Genomic DNA, 23,908 nt, shown 5'->3' on the forward strand with positions numbered 1-23,908 from the left:
TAGCTGACACCCTGTATATATACAAGGTGTCTTATTTTGAAAAACGCACCTTGATAATTCTTCAATGAAGCATTTTCAGTAAAAATATTTCAGACAAAAGTTGCATGGTTTCAAGAGGGTTATAAGATGGTGTTATTAATTTGATCTTGAATAGTTGCTTGAAGGTCACGTGAAGGACACTTTCAATTTTTTAAATGGGACTGCCTACTTTTTATTACATATTCTTGTAGCTCATCTCGAGAACTTTCTAAAACACTACAAAAAAGTTTATTTTCGTTGAGTACTTTCCGAGTTGTGAGGGTTGAAAGCTACGGTGTACTGTAACTTCAAGCGTCATAATTCGGAAAGTCTTTAATGAAAATAAACTTATTTATAATGTTTTAGAAAACTCTCCAAATCGACTAAAAAAAAATGCAATAAAAAAATATAGAATGTTAGAGAAGTACCAATACCCTTTAATTAGGAAACTATCGATACGCTAATATTGTACCTTTTATTACATATTTTTATAGCTTATTTCGAGACTTTTCCAATACACTACAAGAAAGTTTATTTGTGTTAAGTACTTTCCGAGTTATGACGCTTAAAAGTTACAGTATACCGTAGCTTCCAAGCCTCACAACTCGAAAAGTACTCAACAAAAATAAACTTTTTTGTAGTGTTTTGGAAAGGTCTCAAGATAAGCTACAAGAATATGTAATAAAAAGTAGGCAGTCCTATTAAAAAAATTAAAGGTGTCCTTCACGTAACCTTCAAGCAATTATTCAATATCAAATTAATAACACCATCTTATGTCTCCCTCAAAACCATGCAACTTTTGTCTGAAATATTTTTACTGAAAATGCTTCATTAAAGAATTATCGAGGTGCGTTTTTTAAAATGAGACACCTTGTATATATACAGGGTGTCTGTGAACTAAAAAATCTACAACTTTGAGAATATAGAAGAGATGGAAAGGGACAAAAAAATCTTATACCATTTTGCGATATTCTCAATAACCATCGAATTATAAAATAAAATGTTTAAGCCAATGTGCGGTGACACTGCGCCATCGCGCCTAGCTTGTAGGCACGACGTGCGGTGGGACAGGTGACGCGTTGTTGTTTGAATTTGCACGGTGCGACGGTCTGAATCCGCCGCATCGCGTGTACATACACTGCAAAAATCAAATGTGTTATTTATCAAATGTGTAAGAAAAAGTTTCAGCTAAAATAACACATTTGATTTTTGTAGTGTATGTACACCCAAGGACTTTGATTCTATCCATGGGGAAATTTTTCAAACTGAGAAGTCACCACTTTCTACATACTTGCAGTTCATGATTAATGAAACGATTAGAGCTTATTGGTCGTTACGTTAATTATGAACTGTAAGTATGTAAAAAGATAGCGACTTTTCAGTTTGAAAAATTTCCCCATGGACAGAATCAAAGTCCTTGGGTGTACATGCGGTGAGACAAATTCAGACCGTCGCGCCGTGCCAATTCAGACAATAACGCGTCACCTTTACCGCCGCGCGCCGTTGCCTACGAGCTAGGCGCGATGGCGTGGCACCACCGCACATTGGCTTAGATGTTTTATTTTGTAAATTGATAATTATAGCAAATAGCGCAAAATGGTATAAGACTTTTTTTGTCCCTTTTCATTTCTTTTATATTCTCAAAGCGATAGGTTCTCTAGTTCCCAGATACCCTGTATATATACAGGGTGTTTATTAATGGTTGTACCCATTTTTTACCATAGGAGCATGATTTACCGACGGATATGTATTTCTAACATATTATTATATTAGAAATAACAAATGCGTGCTCCTATGGTAAAACGTGGGAACAACCATTAATGAACACCCTGTATATGTATGTATGTATGTATGTATGTATACCCAGCAAACGAGAAATAATTGAAAAATATAGGATTATTAAATAGAACAAAATTAAATTCAGTTTTTGGATTTTTTGAATTCGTTTTCTATCCGTAATCCATTTGAATCAATAATTACGGATTGGCTATTTGCTTTCTGTATCTTATTCAATATACATAAAAGTAAAACGTGCGACCTATTCATTTGAATCCGTAATTGTGGATTACGTTATTATCTGGATTAGTTATTTTTATTAGGCATTAAGACCCAGCTACGACCGAAGAAGGCTTTCTTATTATCATTATGTTGTTACATTATCGGTCGAAAAACACATCTGTAATTTAAAATATTTTTGACTACAAAAACTTGGCGCTAAATGTCTAAATATAATCCAAATATAATATTGTAAAATATAATGGTTATAGTAACTTAGAAAATTATAATGATTCACAATGTTACTTAAATGTTAAAGAAATTTAATCTTTAATTTACGCAAAGTATTGCGTAATTACTTTCATAACGCATATCTTACAAGTATAATTAAAAAATTTTTTTTCAATAAAATTTTATATTTCTGTTTTTTCTATAATTTTTTGAGATTAAATGTTATATATTCCATTAAAACTTTTTTAAATTAAATGCATCCACTTTGATTAAAACAGAAAAATTTTTCATTGAAAATATACAGATAATACCACTTGAATTTTATTTAATAAGAAATTAAAAACACTACTTTGGTTTTACTAAAAAAATAAAAATACTATCACTTGCATTTTATTTGTTTAAAGTAGTATAGCAGTTATTTCAAAAAACAATATATTCTCTTTATAATTGACGCGATTTAAAGATGTACAAAAATACATTTTTTTGAAAAAATACATTTAGGTTGGATTATTTTTTAAAATATTTATTTTTAAGTAAATACTTGGATTGGAATAGGAAGATTTTTCAATGATAATAAAAAGATAGTACCACTTAAATTTTGTATAAAAATTAAAGAGAGTACTACATGTGTTAGAATAGAAAAATTTTTCAATGAGGTTACAAAGATAGTACCACTTGGCTTTTGTAGAAAAAAATAAAGATTTAAGGGGTTTCTATAACCTAAGGCTGTTCTTACACCTAAAAATTGGTCCCAATGGAGACGGTTGGCGACAAATCGGGATGCGTGGCGAGGTGTTGTGGAGGAGACTCGAGCTCTTGGAAAGGCTGTAACGCCACTGGGTTAGGTTAGTTAATTATCCTAGGCTATGGATAATTAACTTTTGGTTAATTATCCATAGCCAAAAGTCTATGTAATTTGCAACTAAAATAGCCAACCCCCTCCCCCCCTGAACTTATTAGATTATTACTCATCACTGTTTTAAAACCCACAAAATATAAAGGTTTGTCATTTGGTCATTTAGTTTCTGTTAAAACAATGTCGTATTCCTTAATCTGAGTCTCAACTTCTAATTTTTGCCCTTAATCCCTCTCGCGTTCCAGATTAATATTTTAGCCATAACTAATACAATTGTAAAAACTTAGTAGTTTGTTGTTTTTATCTGTCTGTTTAGTTTCTTGGTTTCTGTTTTTTTCCGTTTTTTTTAAATTTAAAATACAAAGGTTATTTGGAAAGTAAGATCCAAAAACAAATATGAAATCGGACCTTACTTTCCAAATAAGAATTGTATTAGTTAATTGTTCGATCCCTATTCAGTAACTCTACTTGTTATTCAACAATAAAACTCTTCTGTCTTTAGCCTCCTCTAAACGATTTTTCCATAATGAGATTTTATCTACCATATTATGAGTATCTTTTTTGTGTGAGTTCCAGTTGCGCACAAACCCGATCGGACCCCACCAATCACGTAATCTAATCTAACCCAACCAACGGAAATACTTTAAGCATCGGCCGCTATGATTGGTGGTGTCCAATCGGGTTTGTGCGCAACTGGGACACTCCCTCTTTCTCCATTATGTCTTGTCCCTTTTCGCTCATCTCTTGATTACCTTCCTCCGTCTAAAAATTACTAATCCATTCCATTATATTGTTTTTATTTACTAAAAGTTAAAAAATTTTTTTAAAATTGTTAAAAAATTTCTTATCGTTACATCCTTGACAAGAATCATCGATTATATTTTTCCTATCTATATGAACATTCTCTTCCCTTTCCTCTTTTTTCTTTAGTTATTTCCAATTCTCTATTATTAAAGTTTTGATAAAAATTTTAATATTAAGTTCTTTTCCTATTGATTTCATCTCGTTCTCGTGACCCCCCTGTTCTATTATCTCTATTTTTATAATTTCCGCTATATCGATTAACAAATTTACGGCTATATGATTCTTGTAATATCTTATTATTAATTGTTCCATTATTTAAACTATTTCGTGAATCTAAAGGAGACCAAGCCTTTAGAATGAATCATGAATCTATCATATTCTTTATTTGTGTTGCTTCCAAAGATCATATTTTTAGCTTCAATAAACAATATATTATTATACCATAACCAATTTAATCTCTTTATTCACTCCATATGCCGAGCATTTGTGCTTGGTCAATCTGTGCTCACCTTTACAATTTCTACATTTAATGATTTGTTGAATAATCTGTGTCTCATCACTACGTGTAATACATTCTGTACTTTTTCTGCAAAAAGCTTTACGGTGTCCAAAGGGCGTAGCGGAATAAGTAAAAATGTCCCCACGGCTTTTCGAGTTGGCCTATTTTTCTAAAATAACTTATATGAATAAACGCTTACATACCAAATTTTAGATTTCTATATGGAAACGTGACCAAGATAGAACGAAAAAACGATTTTTTTACATTTTCATAATTTTTACTTACAACCCCGTCAGCCAAACGTAAACAGATTATTCGGAGAATCTGCTATCAATTTCTGTTGCTAGAAAGGCAACAGATTTCATACAGACTCTGCAATATCTGCGGTGTCAATAAACTGCTGTCAGAAATAGGACAGAAACTGTTGGCATTTAATTCCAGCAGAAATCGAGCAAATAGTGTTGATAGGACTATTATCAGATTGGCCGCAGAAATGAAGCATAACCTACGCAACACAATCTGATGGCAGACTGACTGCAGAAATCGAGCACCGCGTGTTGACAAAACCTGACGCCAGATTAGCGGAAAAAAACGAGCAGGATCTATGCGACAATTTGACAGCAGAATAGCAGCACCACGCGAACACGCCATGCTGCCAGCACCTAATGTCAGATTGGCGACAGAATTAGACAGAATGTGCAAGACCCGCACAACACAATCTGACGGCAGATTGTCAGCACAAATCGAGCACCCCGTACTAACAGGATCTGACGTTATGTTGGCAGCAGAAATCAAGCAAACCGTGTTGTTTTGCATACTTTTAAATTGTGACGTCACTCATCACAAATTTATTAAGGACCTATTTAGACAAATTTGCATAATTGCATGCATAAATAACATATGCATAAAGAAACTGATTGATTCATTTTTTTATGCATTTGATTAATTATTGAACCAATCAATTTCTTTATGCATATGTTCTGTCTGTTTCTGTTTGTATTCTATACGCTGCAATTTCTATCTGAACCTGCCCGCGATTACATACAGGAATCTTATTTGTATCTATCCGCATTGCATTTGTCGAGATTTCTATCTGTCCACATATATAAATAATTAAAACCTATTCCTGGCCATGGTCTGACTAACAAAAATAGTCAAAAAAATTGGAATTAGAAATTGGACCAAAGCATGAAAAAACATTACTAATGTAAAAAGAACTTTTCACAACTCAATTTGCAACCAATTGTATAAACAAATTATTAAAAATTTACTCTAAAAGAGAACTGACTGCGGAAATCGATTCTACGAGAAAAATTACTAAAAAAATGTTGCAAAAATAAATTTTGCAACTAATTTGTTTATAACAATTAAAAAAGCGTTATATATGTTTCTTGAGTCATTTTTCTCGCAAGATCAATTGAAATAATCAGCTTTCCTCTACAGTCAGTTTTTAGTAATTTGTTTTTAACAATTCGTTGTAAAATTAATTTTTGCAAGCGTGCTTTTTACGTCAATGTTTTTTATACTCTAGTACTATTTCCAATTGTTGTATTTTTTTTTTACTATATTAGTTTGAGCAGGAATATGATTATTTAATTATTTATATAGTTTATATAAATTATTTTAAAAATATTTTAAACTAAATAATCAAAGAGCTAGTGAGAACGGTTCGGGCGATACTCAACATCTAAGTTTCTTCCTGTTCAAATTAGGTTTACTTCAAATATAACTTTTTATTAACAATATCACAAATGTACGATTAGCTCAGTGTTAGCGTATTAGGTTATTGTCCCAAAATCTTAGGTTCGAATCTCGCCGGGCCCGTGCCTTTTTAAAAATTTTAAAATAATACTTAATCATAATTAGTAAAATAGAATATATGCAAATTAGATTAATCTATAATAAAAATAAGAATTAAATCTGCAAGAAAACTGAAAAAAAAACCAATTTTTTTTATAATAAAAGTTTTTGAATAAAAATGTTTGATTTCTGCTGCCAGCGTGACATCAGATCTTGTCAGGGGTGCTCGATTTGTGCTAGCAGTCTGCCGTCAGATTATGTTGCGCATGTCATGTTCGAATTCTGCCGCCTATCTGGCGTCATGTGCTGGCAACACGGCGTGCTCGCCTGGTGCTGTCATTTTATTGATATAGAATATCAACAGGTTCTGTCAACAAAATATAAGGAGAATTTGTGATTAGTTGAGTTCAGTCTGCCAACACGTCTTGATCGAATCTGCCGTCAGCCTGTCGACACAGTGGTAACATTTTGTTGACTGGGAATTAGTAACAAATCAAACAAATTTTTGAAAAAATTCAAAAGTGGGCCACAATAACAAAAATTAAAATAACATTTTTGCGTTAATTTTTTTTTAAATTAGCAGATAAATCGTTTTTATCAGCTCTTTAATGTTTTATTTGTCTATAAAAGTCTATATTGAAATAAATTGAAAGTAAGTGATAGCTAAATCATTTTTCAATTTTTATAATTCAATAAAATTTTTATTTCATAAATATAAAAAATAATTTAGTTATCACTAATTTTCAACTTGTGATCAGGAAAATATTTCAATATGGAATTTTATAGACAAATAAAACGTTAAAGAGCTAATAAAACAATTTTATTTTATAAAAAAAAATTAACAAAAAATATTATTTTAATTTTGTTTATTGCGGTGTTGCACCTTTTAAAAAAATCTAAAAAAAATATATTTTGTAGGAGTTGAGAACACAGATCACATAATTTTTTCAAGATGGTCAATCAACAAAATCAGGGTAAAAAAAAATGTTTAAATATTATTTTCATTTCTTTATAATCGAAATTCGCACTAAAACCAAATGTAAAAAATATTTTTACTAATACCTAAGTGTAATTGATTTTTCAGAATTTTTCAAAATTTTGCTTGATTTATTACTAATTGTAGTGAAAATCGTAGAAATGTATTATAAAAAAATCGTTTTTTGCTCTATCTTGGTCACGTCTCCATATAGAAATCTAAAATTTAATATACAGGGTGTCCCATTTTAAAAAACGGACCTCGATAATTCTTTAATGCAATGTTTCAGACAAAAGTTGCATGGTTTCGAAGAGGACATAAGATGATGTTATTAATTTGACCTTGAATAGTTACTTGAAAGTCACGTGAAGGTCACTTTCAATTTTTTAAATAAAACTGCCTATTTTTTTATGACATATTCTTGTAGCTTATCTCGAGCCCTTTCCAAAACACTATAATTAAATGTTTTTTCGTTAAGTATTTTTGAAAATTGAACTTAGAAAAAATTCTTCGTTTATTTCGTAACTTCAGCAATGCCAGACTACACAAGGAACAAAATTGTTGATATTCTCTTAGTTCTTGGAGAATGTCGTCGCAATTATCGTGCAGAAGCTCGAATGTATCATAATCGTTTTCCTGATAGATGTCATCCTAATGATCGAGTGATTGCCGATATCGAACGACGTAAAAGACAGCGTCCTAATGTAAGAAAACAACGACGTCGTATTAATGTGCCTGAGAATGATCCGAGTCCTTCTTGTGTTAGCTGTGGTGCATTTGAATCCACATATTTCACTACGAGATATTGAAAAACAATTTGGTATTCCAAGAAGCACAGAGATTTTTGGCCTTGCATACATTCCATCCATATCACATAACATTGACTCAGGCACTAACATCTAATGATTATCGTCAAAGATTTGAATTTTGTAATTGAGCTCAGACTATGTTACGGCAGGATCAACAATTTTTTAGGTTTGTTATGTTTTCAGATGAAGCTACTTTCCATAATACAGGCCAACTAAACCGACACAACAATCATTATTAGTCCTACGATAACCCACATTGGCATCGTCCAATTGATCACCAACATCGTTGGAGTCTTGTAGTGTAGTGTGATACTGTAAATGGTTACTTAATTGGACCCCTACGGAAACGTTAATTCAGCGAACTATTTGCATTTCCTAGAACATAAATTGCCAGTCTTCTTGGAAGACGTAGACCTAGTGACAAAACAACACATGTGATTCCAACATGATGGCGCACCAGCTCACAGGAGTCCGACAGTTTCTTCACCGTCTCTTCCAACGTAAATTTATTGGACTTGGAGGATATGTTGAATGATGCCCCAGATCTCCGGATCAGACAAGTCCCGATTTTTTCCTATGGCGATTTATAAAAAATCTGGTTTACGCAGAAATATCTACAACTAGAGACAATATAATAGACCGTATAAGAAACTGTTGCATTTCTATTCCTAGAAATGTCCTTCTGGAAACTGCTCAAAATTTCGAACATCGAATTCAATTAAGTATTCAGAACGAAGAAAGAATTTTCAAACACTTATTACGATAAAAAATTCTCAAAATCTTGTCTTAACTGGCCGGATTTTTTCCGATCTTGCCTTGACTGGCTGAAAAATAATTTATGCCAAAAGACTTCTTCAAGGATCTGCAAAAGTTTTTATCAGTTTTGAAGTAAAGGCGACTAGCTGGAAGAAATTTAAAAAGAATCTCACGGACAAATTTTCTAAAACGCTGATCAGCAAACAGGTTTATCAGAAAGTTACACGCGCTAAAAAGAAACAAGACAAAACACTTCAGACGTACATCTATCGTATGTTAAAGATAGCTAGTCATAAAGACATTGAATTGGAGGCTTAAATTCAATACATACTAGGGTAAATAAAAAATTATCAGCACTTTTGCTAGAACACGTCTTTAAGTTTGTCACACTGCGTTTCGAGCAGGCAGGCTTTAAGTTGGCATTACTGGGGTCCCATAATCAAAGCTGGACCTTGATCGCGTCAATTTGTTTACTGCTACAAGCGTATAAATATGACCGCTCTGCTAAAAGTTTGCACCAAGGAGAAACAGAGAGCTGTAATACAACACAATGAGGACACAGTGCTTTACCACGCAGAAGTATATATGAATGGATCAAAAAATTTAAAAGTGGACGCATAAGCGTAACACACAAAGAAGGAGTAGGACGCCCGTCAATTTCCACCACCAACAAAAAAGTTCAGCAAAGCCAAGAGTTGATACTGGCAAACCGGCATATTATGTTAAAAGTCTCCGATGAATTCCAGCACCTTTCACTTCTTCTGACCAAAGAAATCGTATCACAGCTTTGTTTCCTCCTTGGTGTAAACTTCTAGTGGAGCAGACATATTTACACGCTCGTAGGGCTAAACAAATTGACGCGATCAAGGTCCAGCTTTGATCACGGCAGTAGTGCCAACTTAAAGTCTGCCTGCCCGGAACGCAGCATAACAAACTTAAAAACGTGTTCTAGCAAAAGTGCAGATCATTTTTTACTTATCCTCGTAATAGATGGCATACCAGACAAAGAGGTAAATAAATCAGTTTTGTATGGCGCAATAATAATAAAAGAGCTGAGGAAAAAATTTCGACATTATGAAACTCAATAGGCTTATTCTGTAACTCTTAACAGCTAGGAATATCGTTACGTATCGTTGCGCAGCTTTTCTACTATGTATAATATGTACGCAATGACGCTGTAACAATACCGAATTGTCGTTATGAAGTTAGAGAATAAGCATACAGAAAAATAACGAACAAAGATAACAAAGACAAGGAACAACAGCTTGTTCTCAACAGCTAACAAAAATTCAGCCGGGTAATAAGCCAAAATCACAAACTCAAGGACAAGCAGAGAAAAAGATTAAAAGATGCTTTAACTGCGGACATAAAGATCATCTGAGCGTGGATTGTCCTGATAAAGAAAAAGATACGAAGTGTTTTAAATATGGAAATTTTGGTCACGTATCAACTAAATATACAAAAATTGACAAAGACAAAACTAGTGGAAGGATTGTTCGAATAGACACAATTAAGTCGGGTCGACAAAAAGACGTACAACACAGTCACAATTTGGAAAATGTGACAGCAATTGTCGACTCCGGAAGGGACTTACATTTGATTTACCACGGATTATACAAACAATTAGACGCACTGGAACTTAAACAAATTTTAGTTCCATTTGACAAAGTCAGATCTGTGAACAACCGTACGCTAGGCCGATTCCAAACAGAAGTAATTATTGACGGATTAACTTTCACATTTACGTTTGATGTAATAGCTGATGATCTCGTCAGCCATAACTTAATAATTGGTGGAGAATTGTCAGACCAGGCCAAAATTAAACTAAAGAAAAGACAAATGACGCTGATAAAATTCAACGAAACGGAAAAACAATCAAAAGATAACCAATCTTTAATCGGATGCGTTAACGTAAATTGGAAAACGGTACTACAGATAAATACAGATAAAAAAAAAAGAAAAAGAAGAACCGAGTGATAACTTAACCAAACATTTAACAGATTCAAGAATTAAAGATGAATTAAGTCAACTAATCAAAAATTATCGACCAACTGCTAGTAAGAGTACAGGAATTAAGATAAGCATTGTGTTGACGGACAACGTTCCTGTCCATCAAAACCCACAAAGATTATCGACCAAACAGAAAAATATGGCCAACGGAATCATTGACAACTGGATGAAAAAAGGTATCATAAAGAAGAGTACTTCAGATTACACCAGTCCAGTCGTTCCTAAAGAAAAAGAATGGAAAACCCAGATTGTGCATTGATTATGTGCATGTTGAACAAGGAGATTGTTAGAGATATTTCCCCTTCCATTAATTGGGAATCAAGTAGACTTGAAAACGATGCAGTATTCAGTACACTTGATTTACAAAACGGTTTTTTTCCACGTTTCAATTAAAGAAAAAAGCGTAAAGTACACATCATTCATTGTGCCAGACGGACAATTTGAATTCCGGAGAGTTTCTTTTGGGTTTTCAAACTCTAGCAGTTTTCTAGCAAAGACACATTTGGGGTATATTTAGACAATTAATCACAAATCGAACAACCTTAGTACATTTAGATGACTTATTAATTCCTGCAAAAAATAAAGAAAAGAAAATGAAAAAACTTAAGAAGGTTCTAACAACAGCCATGGAACATAGACTTGAAATTAATTGAAAGAAATGTAAATTATTAGTCAGACAAGTGGAATATTTAGATTACATAATTGTAGGAGAAATCAAGCCTTCAAACGAAAAGATTCAAGCAATGGCAAAATTTCCAAAACTAACTATGACGAAACCATTACAAAATTTTGTGGGACTCACTAGGTACTTCAGAAAATTTGTGCCACAATTTTCTTTAATAGCGAAACCTTTGACGCAACTTTTGAGACGAGATACCAAGTTCGAATTTAGACCGCATCAAAAAAAGGTATATAAAGAACTCGTGAGCGTCAGCCGACGCTCACGATACACTCGTGTAAACGTCTATGGGGTTTCTTGCAAAGACTGTACTAATTTCAATTCCAGTTCCTAAGATGTTTCTTAACAATATTGTACTATATCTCGGAAACTGCGATTCAAAATGAACATTATTCAAGAACCAAATGGTTTGTGTAAATTGTTAACAGAAAGTGATACTTTTGTCCTTGATCGCAGTTGAGCCGTGACCGCCCGGTCGGTGTAACGCAACGTTGCGCGAATGATTGTTATTTTTAACCATGTTCGCCAACTATGATCAATTTGCAAAAAAAAATATGTTAAAGTAAAGAGTTTAGAAAAGCTTTTGTGTAAACATAAAAGTGGTACCTCAAAAAATCACGGAAAACAAAATTCGTTAAAAATTCAAAAATTTTTTTACCGTTTTTTTTCATCACAAAAATTACACAAAATTTTCTTATATTTACCTAAACAATGTTTACAACATATATATTTTAAAATCGGCCCAGCCGTTTTCGAGAAAAACCACTTTTTAAATTTTACTTCCCCCTTCCATAACTCCCTAAAAAATGCATTTTTAAGAATAATATTTTAAGAAGTTTTACATCTCAGGGATGCCAACTAATAGTACCAATTTGAGCTCGATTAGTGTGAGAGCAGATTTCACTTGCTTGCTTGCATTGCTTATTCCGCTATGCCCTTTAGAAATTATTAATATGTTGTCAGTGTATAGAATAAATTAATATGTAGTCAATATATAAAATAAATTAAATAATTAAATAATTAAAAATTATGTAAAATCTAACTACTTGCAATCCCGTTCAGCCAAAGTTTGTCTTATAAAATCTACGGATGTAAAGAAATTACTAATAACATTTCCTAGCGACTAATATGTTATTACTAACTGTAAATATTCCAAGCCGACAACAATTTTAGAATAAAAACTAGTTAAATGAAAAGAAAAAGGTCGAGTAGGAGAAGATAAATCGGAGAGTAGCTCCGTGTCACTCAGTTTATTAAATCCTAGTGTTTGTCTTGTTACATGTACCATTTCCAAAATATTACTTTTTATCGATGAAGTTTCTCTATCTAATATTTTAACGTCCTCCCAATCAAATTCACGGTTTTCTCTTATTCTATGGTTTAGGAGAATTACATTTTCTGATGTCCGAAAAGTGTTCTTTCACTCTCGTGCCTAACTGTCTTTTTGTCTATCTTATGTATAAAGATGTCTTATGTATTCACAATCCTTGCAATTTATCGCATATAGACAACGCCCTAACAAAACATTTTATTCAGATTATCTTTGCTGGTCTTTTTCGGATTAAGTAATATTCTAAATGCTACCTGGCAGTCAAACTTTTTTGAAAAGGATATAAACTTATTAGAGACAGAAGTGATATATGGAACAGTAAAAAATATTTTTTTTCTGGAGCGATACTGGTGTCCAGAAGGTTGTTATACAAAATAATTATATAAAACAAGAAGCCTACCCTACAACCTTCAGACACGAGTATCGCTCCAGAAAGAAAAAGATAAAATAATTATACAAAACAAGACATCTCCCCTACAATCTTCGGACACAAGTACCGCTCCACAAGAAAAAAGATTTTTTAATATTGTATAATATTTTAATCTGATTCGTATCACATGGAAAAGATAAAACTCAATGGATAACCATTAGTTCAAAGAATGTTTATCATATTGTGAAAGTTCTTTTATGAAACCATGGATGAATCAGTAAAACTATTTTGTCCACTAAATTATAGATTAAAGCTATTTTTATTCAGAGGATGGTGGAAATTATTGTTTAAAAATCTTTCTGAAAAAGCTTATGACATTGGTCAAAAATAATTGTACGATTACAATTAATCATTAATGCATCTAAAAAACTTATATTATTATTCTTTTCAAGTTCCAATGTAAATTGCAATGTCATGTAAAGAACTGAATTCTTCTAATATCTGATTTAGTTTGTCCATTAAAGCACATATAAAATAATGTCAACATATTTAAAATCTTCTCTTAATTTTTTTATTCATGCATTTCTTAATTATTGACTAAGATTAATTTTCCTATTAATATTACCCATTTAATAATTATATTTTCACTATCACTTTCTATAACAAGATTTTTTATATAATAGATAACCCAATTATATAAATATAATCTGTCTTAACAAGATATATCAAGAATTAATAATTCCAACAAAAAAATTTTTCTGGATTTAAGAAATGTGGAACACGAACAGTAAGAAGAAGTCTGGATTTCAATCTAAATTGTAATAATTGTTATATGATTAGTTTCGATCTTGTTACTGGCCTTTCGATCTTGTTACAGCCTTTTTCAGTGTTCTAATCAGGTGACAAAGTAATTATACATCAGTTATTGCAATTGTAATATTTTGTACAATAGTTATTTAATATGCATGTAAATGGTTTTTGTAAATGGTAATTCGGCGCGCAGTTCATTGAACTTGAAAAAAGTATATAAAATCACATAGACAATACAAGCACGAAAACGAGCTACGACCGTAGCAGGCATTTTTGTTCAATTTGTGTTGATACAGCAACGGTCAAAATATCTCTCTTTATTACTTTAAAGTCACGTTGCCTTTGAAAGCGTTTTAACTCAGTCGATTATTGCGAGAAATATCATCACAGCCTCAGTGGTTGAGTTGGCTAAGACACCCGTACCGGAGATTCGGGAGGTCCCAGGTTCGAACCCTGGTTGAGGTGATATTTTTCGCAATAATTTCTTTAGTTTTTTCAGGGGGAAAAAGGGTTAATATTAAATAATACGTGATATTGTTTAATCTCGTTCAATTTAGAATTGTGTTATGACTAAAAATTAATTCGGCGCGCAGTTCATTGAACTTGAGAAAAGTATATAAAATCACATAGACAATACAAGCACGAAGACCTAGCTACGATCGTAGCAAGCATTCTTGTTCAATTTGTGTTGATACAGCAACGGTCAAAATATCTCTCTTTATTACTTTAAATGGTTTTTGTTATTGTTGTTACACATTTGTTTGTCACCAATAACTGTCACAGCTTTTTAGCCCATTTAACTTATTATTGGATTATTTTAAAAAGTTAAATTTTAAACCAAAGAATTATTTAAAAAACTTTTTTTTTATAAAATGTTTTATAAAATGTCCATAAATGTTTTGTAAACTTATTATATTAGTGGGTAAGATCTACAAATCTACGTTAATTTGTGATTTTTTTAATAATTGAAATGTCCTTTATAATATTAGTTGTTAGTATTCCACAACCTCCTTGCTATCTTATAAATGCATCCTCTTTTCCTTTTCAGTAAATTGTAAATTACATTCGTTCTATATACCCAATTGCTTTGTTTAGACCAAATACTTGATACGAGTAATATTTAGTAACTTTCTATTCAATTATTTTAATTTCGGTAATAAATTTAATGAATAGTATATTAAGCTGGTACATATGAATCAAGATAATTAATTAAATATAGATATCACGTATACATTTACACGTATTGTCGAAATTAAGACAATTTAATAGAAAGTTACTTGTTAGTATGCGTGTCAAGTGTTCGGTATAAACTAGGTCAATGAGTTTTTATAGAATGATTGGTACAATTCTATGGCTAACAAACTAATGTTGATAAGAATTGTGTCGCATTATAGTATTTACTGAGTTATTTTAAAAAACAAAATGATATTTTCCCTTTCCTTCTTTTATTACCTGATCAAATTTTCTAATACAATGCTCAGGATGGGCACCCTTCTTGTTTGGACTAATGAATGGTCCTTCTAAATGAACACCCAGTACACCAGCACCATGGCTACCTCCATTTTGTTTTTTTATTTTCGGCAAAATTTTGTGATACATCTCCGTGGGAGATGTAACCAATGTAGGACAAAAGGATGTAACACCATGTCCCAGCAATCCTTTTGCTACCTTAGCAATGCCTTCTTCAATATCATCAATGTTACATGAGAAATCTATGCCAAATCCTCCTGAAAATAAATGCAAACATTTAATCCTCTATTTAATTATAATTACCTATTTATTTAAAAGCATAAAATTATAAGATTCTTATAAAATACTAAAAATACTTACAATATTATTTTTAATAATTTACTTGAATTTTTTTGCATTTAATAAAATATTTTTGTATCTTTCTTGTTCCTTTCTTTTTTTCTTTTGTTCCTTACATACTTTAAATTTTTTATACTAATAAAATATTTTTGTACCTATATAATACTTTCTGATAATTCTATAATCTATATTTGATATCAAACTATACATTTAAAAATTTTTAAATTCCAATTAAAAATTTATGAATTATTAACAATAACATAATTCAAATATTACCAATTTTTAATTTACAAAAATTTTTAGTTTACAAAAAAATATTTTTAACTTACCAAAAGAGAAATATACAGCTCCTCATTCAATATACTGAATAAAAAGCTAATAAGCTACTGTTATTTCTTTACAATCAACTATTACATGAAAATTACATTACAAATAATAGATGCAAGATTATAATGGAAAACATTTTTAAACTTGTTTTTTTAGAAAATTTTATTTCTTGTCTTTGTTTTATTTAGCAAAAGCAAGAATATATTACTTATCTGCAGCAATAATAACTCAAAAATTTACATTTTTTAGTTGTTTACAAATCTATATTTGTATCTGTATTTTTGTATGTATAATTTTCTCTCTCAGTAAAAATTTTTCATGTATAATTATATATTGTTATGTAATCAGATATAGTTATACATAATTATATATCAAATATGTCCACATATAATTATATATAATTATTATTTATATTTTAATATATGTGGACATATTTGACCACATAATTATACATGAAATTATAATTATACATAAAAAATTTTTTATTGGAATGTTGTTTTATAATCTATATATTTTGTATCAAATTTTACATTCAAAGATTTTTGAATTTCTGATAAACAAATGTAGGTATTGAATCATATATCTATTCATAAAGCATTATATTACAAGTTTGAATATTGAAAAAATGTAGGTACAATATTAATTTTATTTTAACTCACTTGAGTTTTTTTTGCATTTGATAAAGTATTTTTATATCTATATAATTCTATTGTTTTATAATCTATATTTTGCATACAACATTATATTCAAAGATGTTCAAACTCTAATTTATGATAATAATTGTTAAATTCAATTTATAATATATGAATAATTTTTTATGGTAATTACATAAAACTTACGTTTACAAATGATAAATTACAAAAGTGATTTAAACTTTATTTTTTAAAGTACATAATATCAAATTAAATGATATGTGAAAGTGTAAGATATGTCAATCAGAGATTAAATACCATTGATCTGCACATCAATATATCCTGGTGAGATCAAAGCGCCGCCGCAATTTATCTTAACATCTGGCTTGATCTTCTCGACATAAAAGATTTTCTCCGGATTCACGATCTTTCCGTCTCGCACCCATAGATCCTCTGTCAAAATTTTACTATCACGCAGGATCTTACAGTTATAGAATTGCTTGAGAATTCCTTTGTCGTTTCGCAACATGCTCAACAATGGCACATATGAGATGTATGTCAATGTGTGTGACTCTATAATTTTATAAATAAGAGCATATAGAAGGCATTATCAATAATTATCAAGAGACTTTCTTATCTCTTATCAGAGTCGCAAAATAAAGCCGGGAGCACACATATTAGCATAAAGTCTGTTTCAGTCTGCACGCAACAAGCGTCGAGCCAATCAATGGAAATCTGCTGCTCGACGCTTGCCGCTTGGTGCAGTCTAAATTAGGCTTTAGGCTGAAGTACATGACGGTAATTATATAGAACTCATAATACTCACCTCACCTTAAATTTTGATAAAAATATACTCCTTCGATGCAGTTTCACTCAAAAATAAACAATCTGGCGGAAAAAAGCGGCGACCGGCCTGTCAAAGCGAAGTTATTTATCGTTAAAGCTCGAAACTTTAGAGGTTAAGATATCTGTCATATCGACTTGAGCTGCGTTCGAAAACATCACTCGAGTGCGTTGTACATATATCATTTGGTAATTATCTAGAACACTTCCGATTTTAATGAAATTGGACTCATTTGACGCGTTTTTGCACAAAATGAAAGAAAAAAACTGCCTCGCAAAGCGAATTATCAAGCACTAAAATTGATGATTATTGAGGTTAAGAAACCTGTCAGTATAATTTCAAATTTGGCACACTTTTTTTTAACACGGCGCATGCTCAGTTCATTACATTACGCCGAGATGACAGGTTTCCTAACCTCAATAGTCGCCCACTTTTACTTTAGTGTTCGATAACTCGCTTCGCGAGGCAGACCGCGGCTTTTTTTCTGCCGGATTCTTTCGTTTTGAGTGAATACGCGTCGAATGAGTATATTTTTATCTAAATTTGAAGTGACGCGAGGATCTGCATACTTACCGCGCTGTTAACTGGTTAAATGCTAAATGAAAATATTGAGAAGACCGCAATGAGCGAGGGCGAAAACGTGTTATGCAACACGCATCCTAACCTCCCGGTCGAGACTCTGTACCATGCCGTGTATCTACCACTAGAGTACATGGAAGAGAATGCAGATGGGAAAGGTTAATTAAGAATTGATTTATTAATTATAATTATAAACGTTTTATTATATTATCTCTCTGTACACGCATTATTTTTTGGCGACTTTCCTATACACGATGGGCTTGTTCATGTTAAAAGTTTATTTTTCATTAATTTTACAGATGTAAAACAATTCTTCAATGGTAAATATTTACAGTTTTCTATTTATACTTTGATAAAAATATAGTCTATTGATGCATTTTTTGTACAAAACGGAAGAATTTGGTAGACAGAATTGTTGCTCTGCTCTGCTAAGCAAGATATTAATGGTTAAAGTCAATAGCTATTCAAGTTAAATTATTATTCCGACAAAATAGTGATATAAATACTTTGTGATTATTTGTTCTGAGGCCACGTGTAGCTCTGCGATCATATATGCTTGTGAAAAATACACGAATTTGAAACATCCATATACTCATAATGTATTTGGATTTTAATATAAATGATAAGTACATCTATTAAATCTTTGCCTAAATAGATGAGTCTGCGATACACTAAAAACACATATTGAAATGATTAGCAAGATCCCAATGCAAGATAGGATGTATCATAAATCATAAGCAAAAATATTACAATATGTGATAAAATGTATCTTAAATCTTTATATTACTAAATAAATGAGTTTACAATATATTAGAAATAATGGATACTGAAAAGATTAGCAAAATTTCTACTTAAGAACGTATTATAAACTATAAACAAAAGCAACATAACATGTACTGCTTTGGTAAGTACATTTTTTCTTGTTCCTCTCATTCGTTTCTAGATTATAATTGATATTGATACTTATAATCATTAAGGGTTTTCTGTTTCTGTAATAGACACTAGTTTTATGATAGATAGGGCAAGAAACAAAAACAACCCTTAAAATAATAAGAACAACGAAGATTCAACACGTCAAAGTAATATGTGCTGTGATACTCTTGCTTGTGATTTATGATACATCCTGCTTTACATAGAAGTTTTGTTAATCTTTTTAGTATTCACTATTTTTAGTATATTGTAGACTCAGCAGTAAGATGAAGATTTAATAGATGTTTTCATGTGTCATTAACCTTTAAACACACCAATCCTGTAAAATATGTAAATACATTTTCCAGTATAGGAGACTTTTTCAACTTTGAGAAGTTATAACTTCGGTTCCAATCAATATTTTTCAACAATCCTTTTTTTTTAAATGAAAGTTTAGAATCTTAGAAATGTGATGCATAATTGCATAATTGGCATTGCTGAAAAATGATTTATTGTGAAGTTATAAAGGAAAAACCATTAAGCAAAAATGTAAAATTGTTAAAAAATTCATTTTTCCTTTAAAAAATTATATTTTTGTAACAAAATACTTTTATAAACTATAAAATAAAAACTATGGCATTTTAAAGCTAAAGTCATAAACTTTCAAAAAAAAATTATGCCATTTTTATTTATATTAAAAAGTATAATTATGTAACGAGATGAATATAAGGTATTTTTGATTAAGGTGTCTAAAATTGAAGATTGATTTGTCTTATGATATATTTTGGACCATGCACAGAAATTTCCTTTTTCACAGTACTATATAGAGCATATGGTACTATATAGAGCATATTCTAGCTTTAGACAGAGTATATGCGAACGGACTTGTTCAAAAGTGTTTTATCTAACTTTTCTTTTATGTAGGATTACTCACAAAAGAATTACACTCACAATGGTGGTCCCACAGACTCCAACAAAACTTTGCTGCTGTGCCATTTAAATTCTAATTAAGCAATAAAATTGATTAACCATATCAATTGAAAGAGATTTAAACTTTTTTATCTCCTGGTCTGAACCTCCTATTTTATTCTGTCTTCATACAGCAAGCGTTCAAAACTTCAGGGGTCTTTCTAACCCCTTAGTGTGTTTAAAAGTTAATATTAAAATCCAAGTAATACATTATAAATCTACAATTTTAAAATACTTTTTAAGGCCAATAACTGTATAACAAAATTTATAATTAGATTAATAGTATATTTAGATGAATAATATATATAATTTACCACATAAAATATTACATTTATAAAGTATGTAGATATATAAACAAACTTATATGTATATATTTGCTTATTTCACTTGATGCGCACAACGTTTGTATTTGTCCTTGCAATTTGTCCTAATATTTGGTGAATAATAAGAATGAAATGGTTTCAAGATAAACTGTTACGAGAGTAGAGTAAATTCACTGGAAGTCCGTCATTTTTAGGACAATTTTTTGGTAATTAGATTTAAAATCTCTTTAGAAATCAGAGTGAATAACAAATGAAAATACCATCAATGAAATACTATTAAAAACCGCTGATCTTACGAGAATTTGCGTGAATATTAAAATTTAAATGATTAAGAAATTGATTATGTAGTACTAATTTTATGATTTATTATTATTTTGATGTTTCATAGATACGTTTATGTATATGATACATTCCCCTCTCTAAACAAAAACTCAAAAAGCATTAATTATTATGACAAACTATTAAATATTAAGGGTTCCTGTTACTTCTGAGCTAATTTTATATTTATATTATATAATTTTGCAGGACAAAATTCCAAAAATTAACAATTTTTTTTTTTTTTAGTTTTGAATATGTGTAGCAGCATGACATTTAGCAAAAATGTATCATACTGATAATTTTTGGCATTTCTGATGGTAATTTTGACTTGTTCAATTTGAATACCATGCGATTGAATTCTTTTTGAAAGTTGTTCAACCTTATGAACACTTTTTATACAATTTTAATTTTTGTAGCCAGTACAACATTCATTGTTAGTAGAGATGTGTTAATTTGATAATTTTTGTTACTGCGATAGTTCTGATTCGCGCAACTCGAGTTCTATGACTAAATTATTTCTAAAAGATGTTTTGTTTAAAAATATATTGGAGCAGTTTTAATTTATAAACAATAGAGTTATAAAAGGACTTTCGAGAATTAAAAATTATATAATAATAAAGTAGTAGAGAGATATTTCTTTACAGTTTTTTTAGGAGGAAAAGGGTTAATTTAATAATACGTGATATTACTTAATCTTGTTCAATTTAGAACTATGTTATGACTGAGAATTAATTCGGCACGCAGTTCATTGAATTTGAGTAAAGTATATAAAATCACACAAACAATACAAGCATGAAGATCTAGCTGTGACCGTTGAAGGCATTCTTGTTCAATTTATATAATAATATTTGAAAAAGGTTAATGAGAGTCAAAAACTATTATTAATTTATGGTCAATTTTTTATGAATACAAAATTACTAAACTTTGTTAAGAACAAAATTTGTATTAGGTTTCCAAACTTTTGCTTAGCTAACAACATTGTACCCCAACACTTATGCTATTTGTAAAACTGTAAACTTAATTTGTTTTATTTCTGTTTATAGTTTCAATTATTTCAGATAGCAATTTATATTGAAATTTCTGAAAATAGAACTTAAGGGGATGCTAAACTATCAGGAATTACCGACACGTTTATATTTTCTATTTTCTTTAAATTAGCTTTACATGTTACAAAAGCCTTTTGTACAATACAAATAGGCATAAAAATACATTGAGCAAGACTAGATTTTATGAGAAAATCTGAAGGTAAAGTTAAAAATTTACTTATTTTTGGGTCGTACAGCTGCCTCTAGTTACTTATGCTACTGAAAATCTGTAACTTGTTGTACGTTCAAAACAAGATACTCTCCTCAACAGACATTCTCCTCCAGTCGCGGGATCGGAGATTCCGGAGGTGCCAGGTTTGAACCTTGGTTGGGATGTTGTTTTTTGCAATCGAGGAGTCACTGAGATAATTTTTGTACAAGGTCTAGGTAATTCAGCGGCAATCCAAACGGAATTTTGGGTAATCCAATGTAATTTTGGGTAATCCAATGTAATTTTTAGGAAATCCTAAGTAATCTAAGGGTAATATCAAATAATCTGTAGGTAATTCTATGTATTCCTAAAGTAATCTCAGATAATCTGAGGTAATCTAAGGTAATCTTTGATTTTTTAGTAAACGTTATTGCTGAGCATGTTATATTTTTGTACAATAATATACATTTTTAATCAACTTTTGGAGTTGACGTAAAAGAATTGCTTTTTTTATAATCTAAAAATTGTCATTGCTAGATTTTTGCGGTATTACATCTTGTAACGCTTTCTCTCAGGCTGCAGATATACGAGCGTTTAAAAATTGCGAAATTTCCAAACTATTTTAAGCAAATTTCTTTACGTTAAAAAATTTGCCTAAAGTAAATCTTTTAATTCCTTAAAACGGAATTCTCTCTCTCGAAATGAACAATGGGTTGTATTTATTTTCCTGCTGATAATGGATATAAATGGAATATTGCCGTTCAAATTGGTATATAAAGTTTCATAAGTCCGCCTGATTTAAAACAAATTTTAAAGAAACTAAAAATAACTAAAAATATATAAAAATTGCGAAATACATTTTTATCTACAATGAAAAGATATGTGCAAAATCTTTTAAAAAATTCTTTATATTGATTATTCTTCGAATTCGTTTTAGAATTGTTAAGAATTACTGTTTCAAAAAGTTGTGCCCGCCACATGTGCTTACAGAAGATTTCATCGTTTCATTATTTTGCGTATACGCATACGCGATGCATTTCGCTGCCGAGAAACAATCACATATCGGAAACGCAGTCTTTTTCGAGTCTGTACTGGTCTATACTTGATGTATAGACTTGAGCGAGACGTTACGCGCTCTGTGCTTGATACAGTTTTTGTGGTTTTATTATCGAAATCGATCAAAATGGAAAATTCATTTTTAAACAAAAATTTGGCTCATAGAAAGAGATTATTTTTAATTTGAAAATCTGTATTTATTTTCTGAATATGGCAAAACTGGATCTTAGAATAAAATGATTTAACTCTATCAAAAAATTTCATTACTTCAAATTCCTATATGTCAGTAGAAATCAATGCTCACTTCTTACTTATGCTTTTTAAAAAAATTGTATCTGACTCTAACTTGAATTCTAGTATGTGCATCCCATGGTTGATGAGTAGCCAACGGGTGACACCCTTTTGGACACAGCACGATTGGACACCACCACTCACAGCGCTTGACCAGTGGAAAAACTCTAGGCATCGGCCGCCATGAGTGGTGGTGTCCAATTGTGCGGTGTCCAATTATGCGCACCCCGTAGTCAACCATGCGAACAAATTTTTTGTTCAACAAGAAGCTTAACTTCGACTTTTTCTACAATAGCCAATTTTAGTTTGAACGATATTATGAATAGAATTAAAAAAATTCAAATCATACAAAACGTCAAAAATGATTTAAAAGATCAGTTTATTTTCCCAAGGGAAGTACATAATCGTTTAGGTATTGGAAGTAATGAAAATTTAGGTGATATCCCAGATGATGTAAAAATTGAAAACATTATTTATTATGTCAACTCTTACAGAAGCTAAATCGTACCTTAATAAAATTGGCATAAACAACATTCCTGAATCGTATTGGAAAAATATTAATTGTTTCCCAAAATGTTTGGAAAAAAATTTTTTGGAAGATATTGATTTAAATAATGATGAGGATGATAATTTAATTTATAAAATACCTATTAATATTTATTATGTGTTAAC

At 30.7% G+C, this 23,908-nt stretch overlaps 2 protein-coding genes and 1 non-coding gene across 13 annotated transcripts in view; 2 read left to right on the top strand and 1 right to left on the bottom strand.

Moving 5' to 3' along the window:
• The window catches only part of LOC105207896 (N-acetylglucosamine-6-phosphate deacetylase), a 150,470-nt gene extending 132,234 nt beyond the window's left edge, over positions 1-18,236 (bottom strand). For 3 of the 5 annotated variants that reach the window (XM_039457290.1, XM_039457287.1, XM_039457291.1), the window contains exons 1-4: positions 18,129-18,236; positions 17,538-17,624; positions 17,030-17,284; positions 15,396-15,670 (exon numbers count right to left, since the gene is read on the bottom strand). In XM_039457290.1, coding sequence (XP_039313224.1) covers positions 15,396-15,670; positions 17,030-17,240 — 486 coding nt within the window. In that variant the 5' untranslated portion in view covers positions 17,241-17,284; positions 17,538-17,624; positions 18,129-18,236. The remainder of the gene's footprint in view (positions 1-15,395; positions 15,671-17,029; positions 17,285-17,537; positions 17,625-18,128) is intronic. The other 2 variants (XM_039457288.1, XM_039457289.1) reach the window with 2 other exon arrangements.
• Trnas-gga lies at positions 14,333-14,408 on the top strand. Its single transcript has one exon. It is a non-coding gene; the product is annotated as a tRNA-Ser (tRNA).
• Positions 17,491-23,908, top strand: part of LOC105194433 (ankyrin repeat and LEM domain-containing protein 2 homolog) — a 73,722-nt gene continuing 67,304 nt past the window's right edge. For 2 of the 7 annotated variants that reach the window (XM_039457282.1, XM_039457283.1), the window contains exon 1: positions 18,166-18,292. Coding sequence is in view for 5 of the 7 variants with exons in the window: in XM_039457280.1 (XP_039313214.1) it covers positions 18,148-18,292; positions 18,434-18,454 (166 nt within the window). In the remaining 2 variants the exon portion in view is untranslated. Of the gene's footprint in view, positions 17,510-17,620; positions 17,744-17,786; positions 18,293-18,433; positions 18,455-23,908 lie in introns of those variants that run through there. The other 5 variants (XM_039457280.1, XM_039457279.1, XM_039457286.1 and 2 more) reach the window with 5 other exon arrangements.

The sequence above is a fragment of the Solenopsis invicta genome, chromosome 14, assembly GCF_016802725.1.
Source record: "Solenopsis invicta isolate M01_SB chromosome 14, UNIL_Sinv_3.0, whole genome shotgun sequence".
In the NCBI taxonomy this organism is placed as follows: domain Eukaryota; kingdom Metazoa; phylum Arthropoda; class Insecta; order Hymenoptera; family Formicidae; genus Solenopsis; species Solenopsis invicta.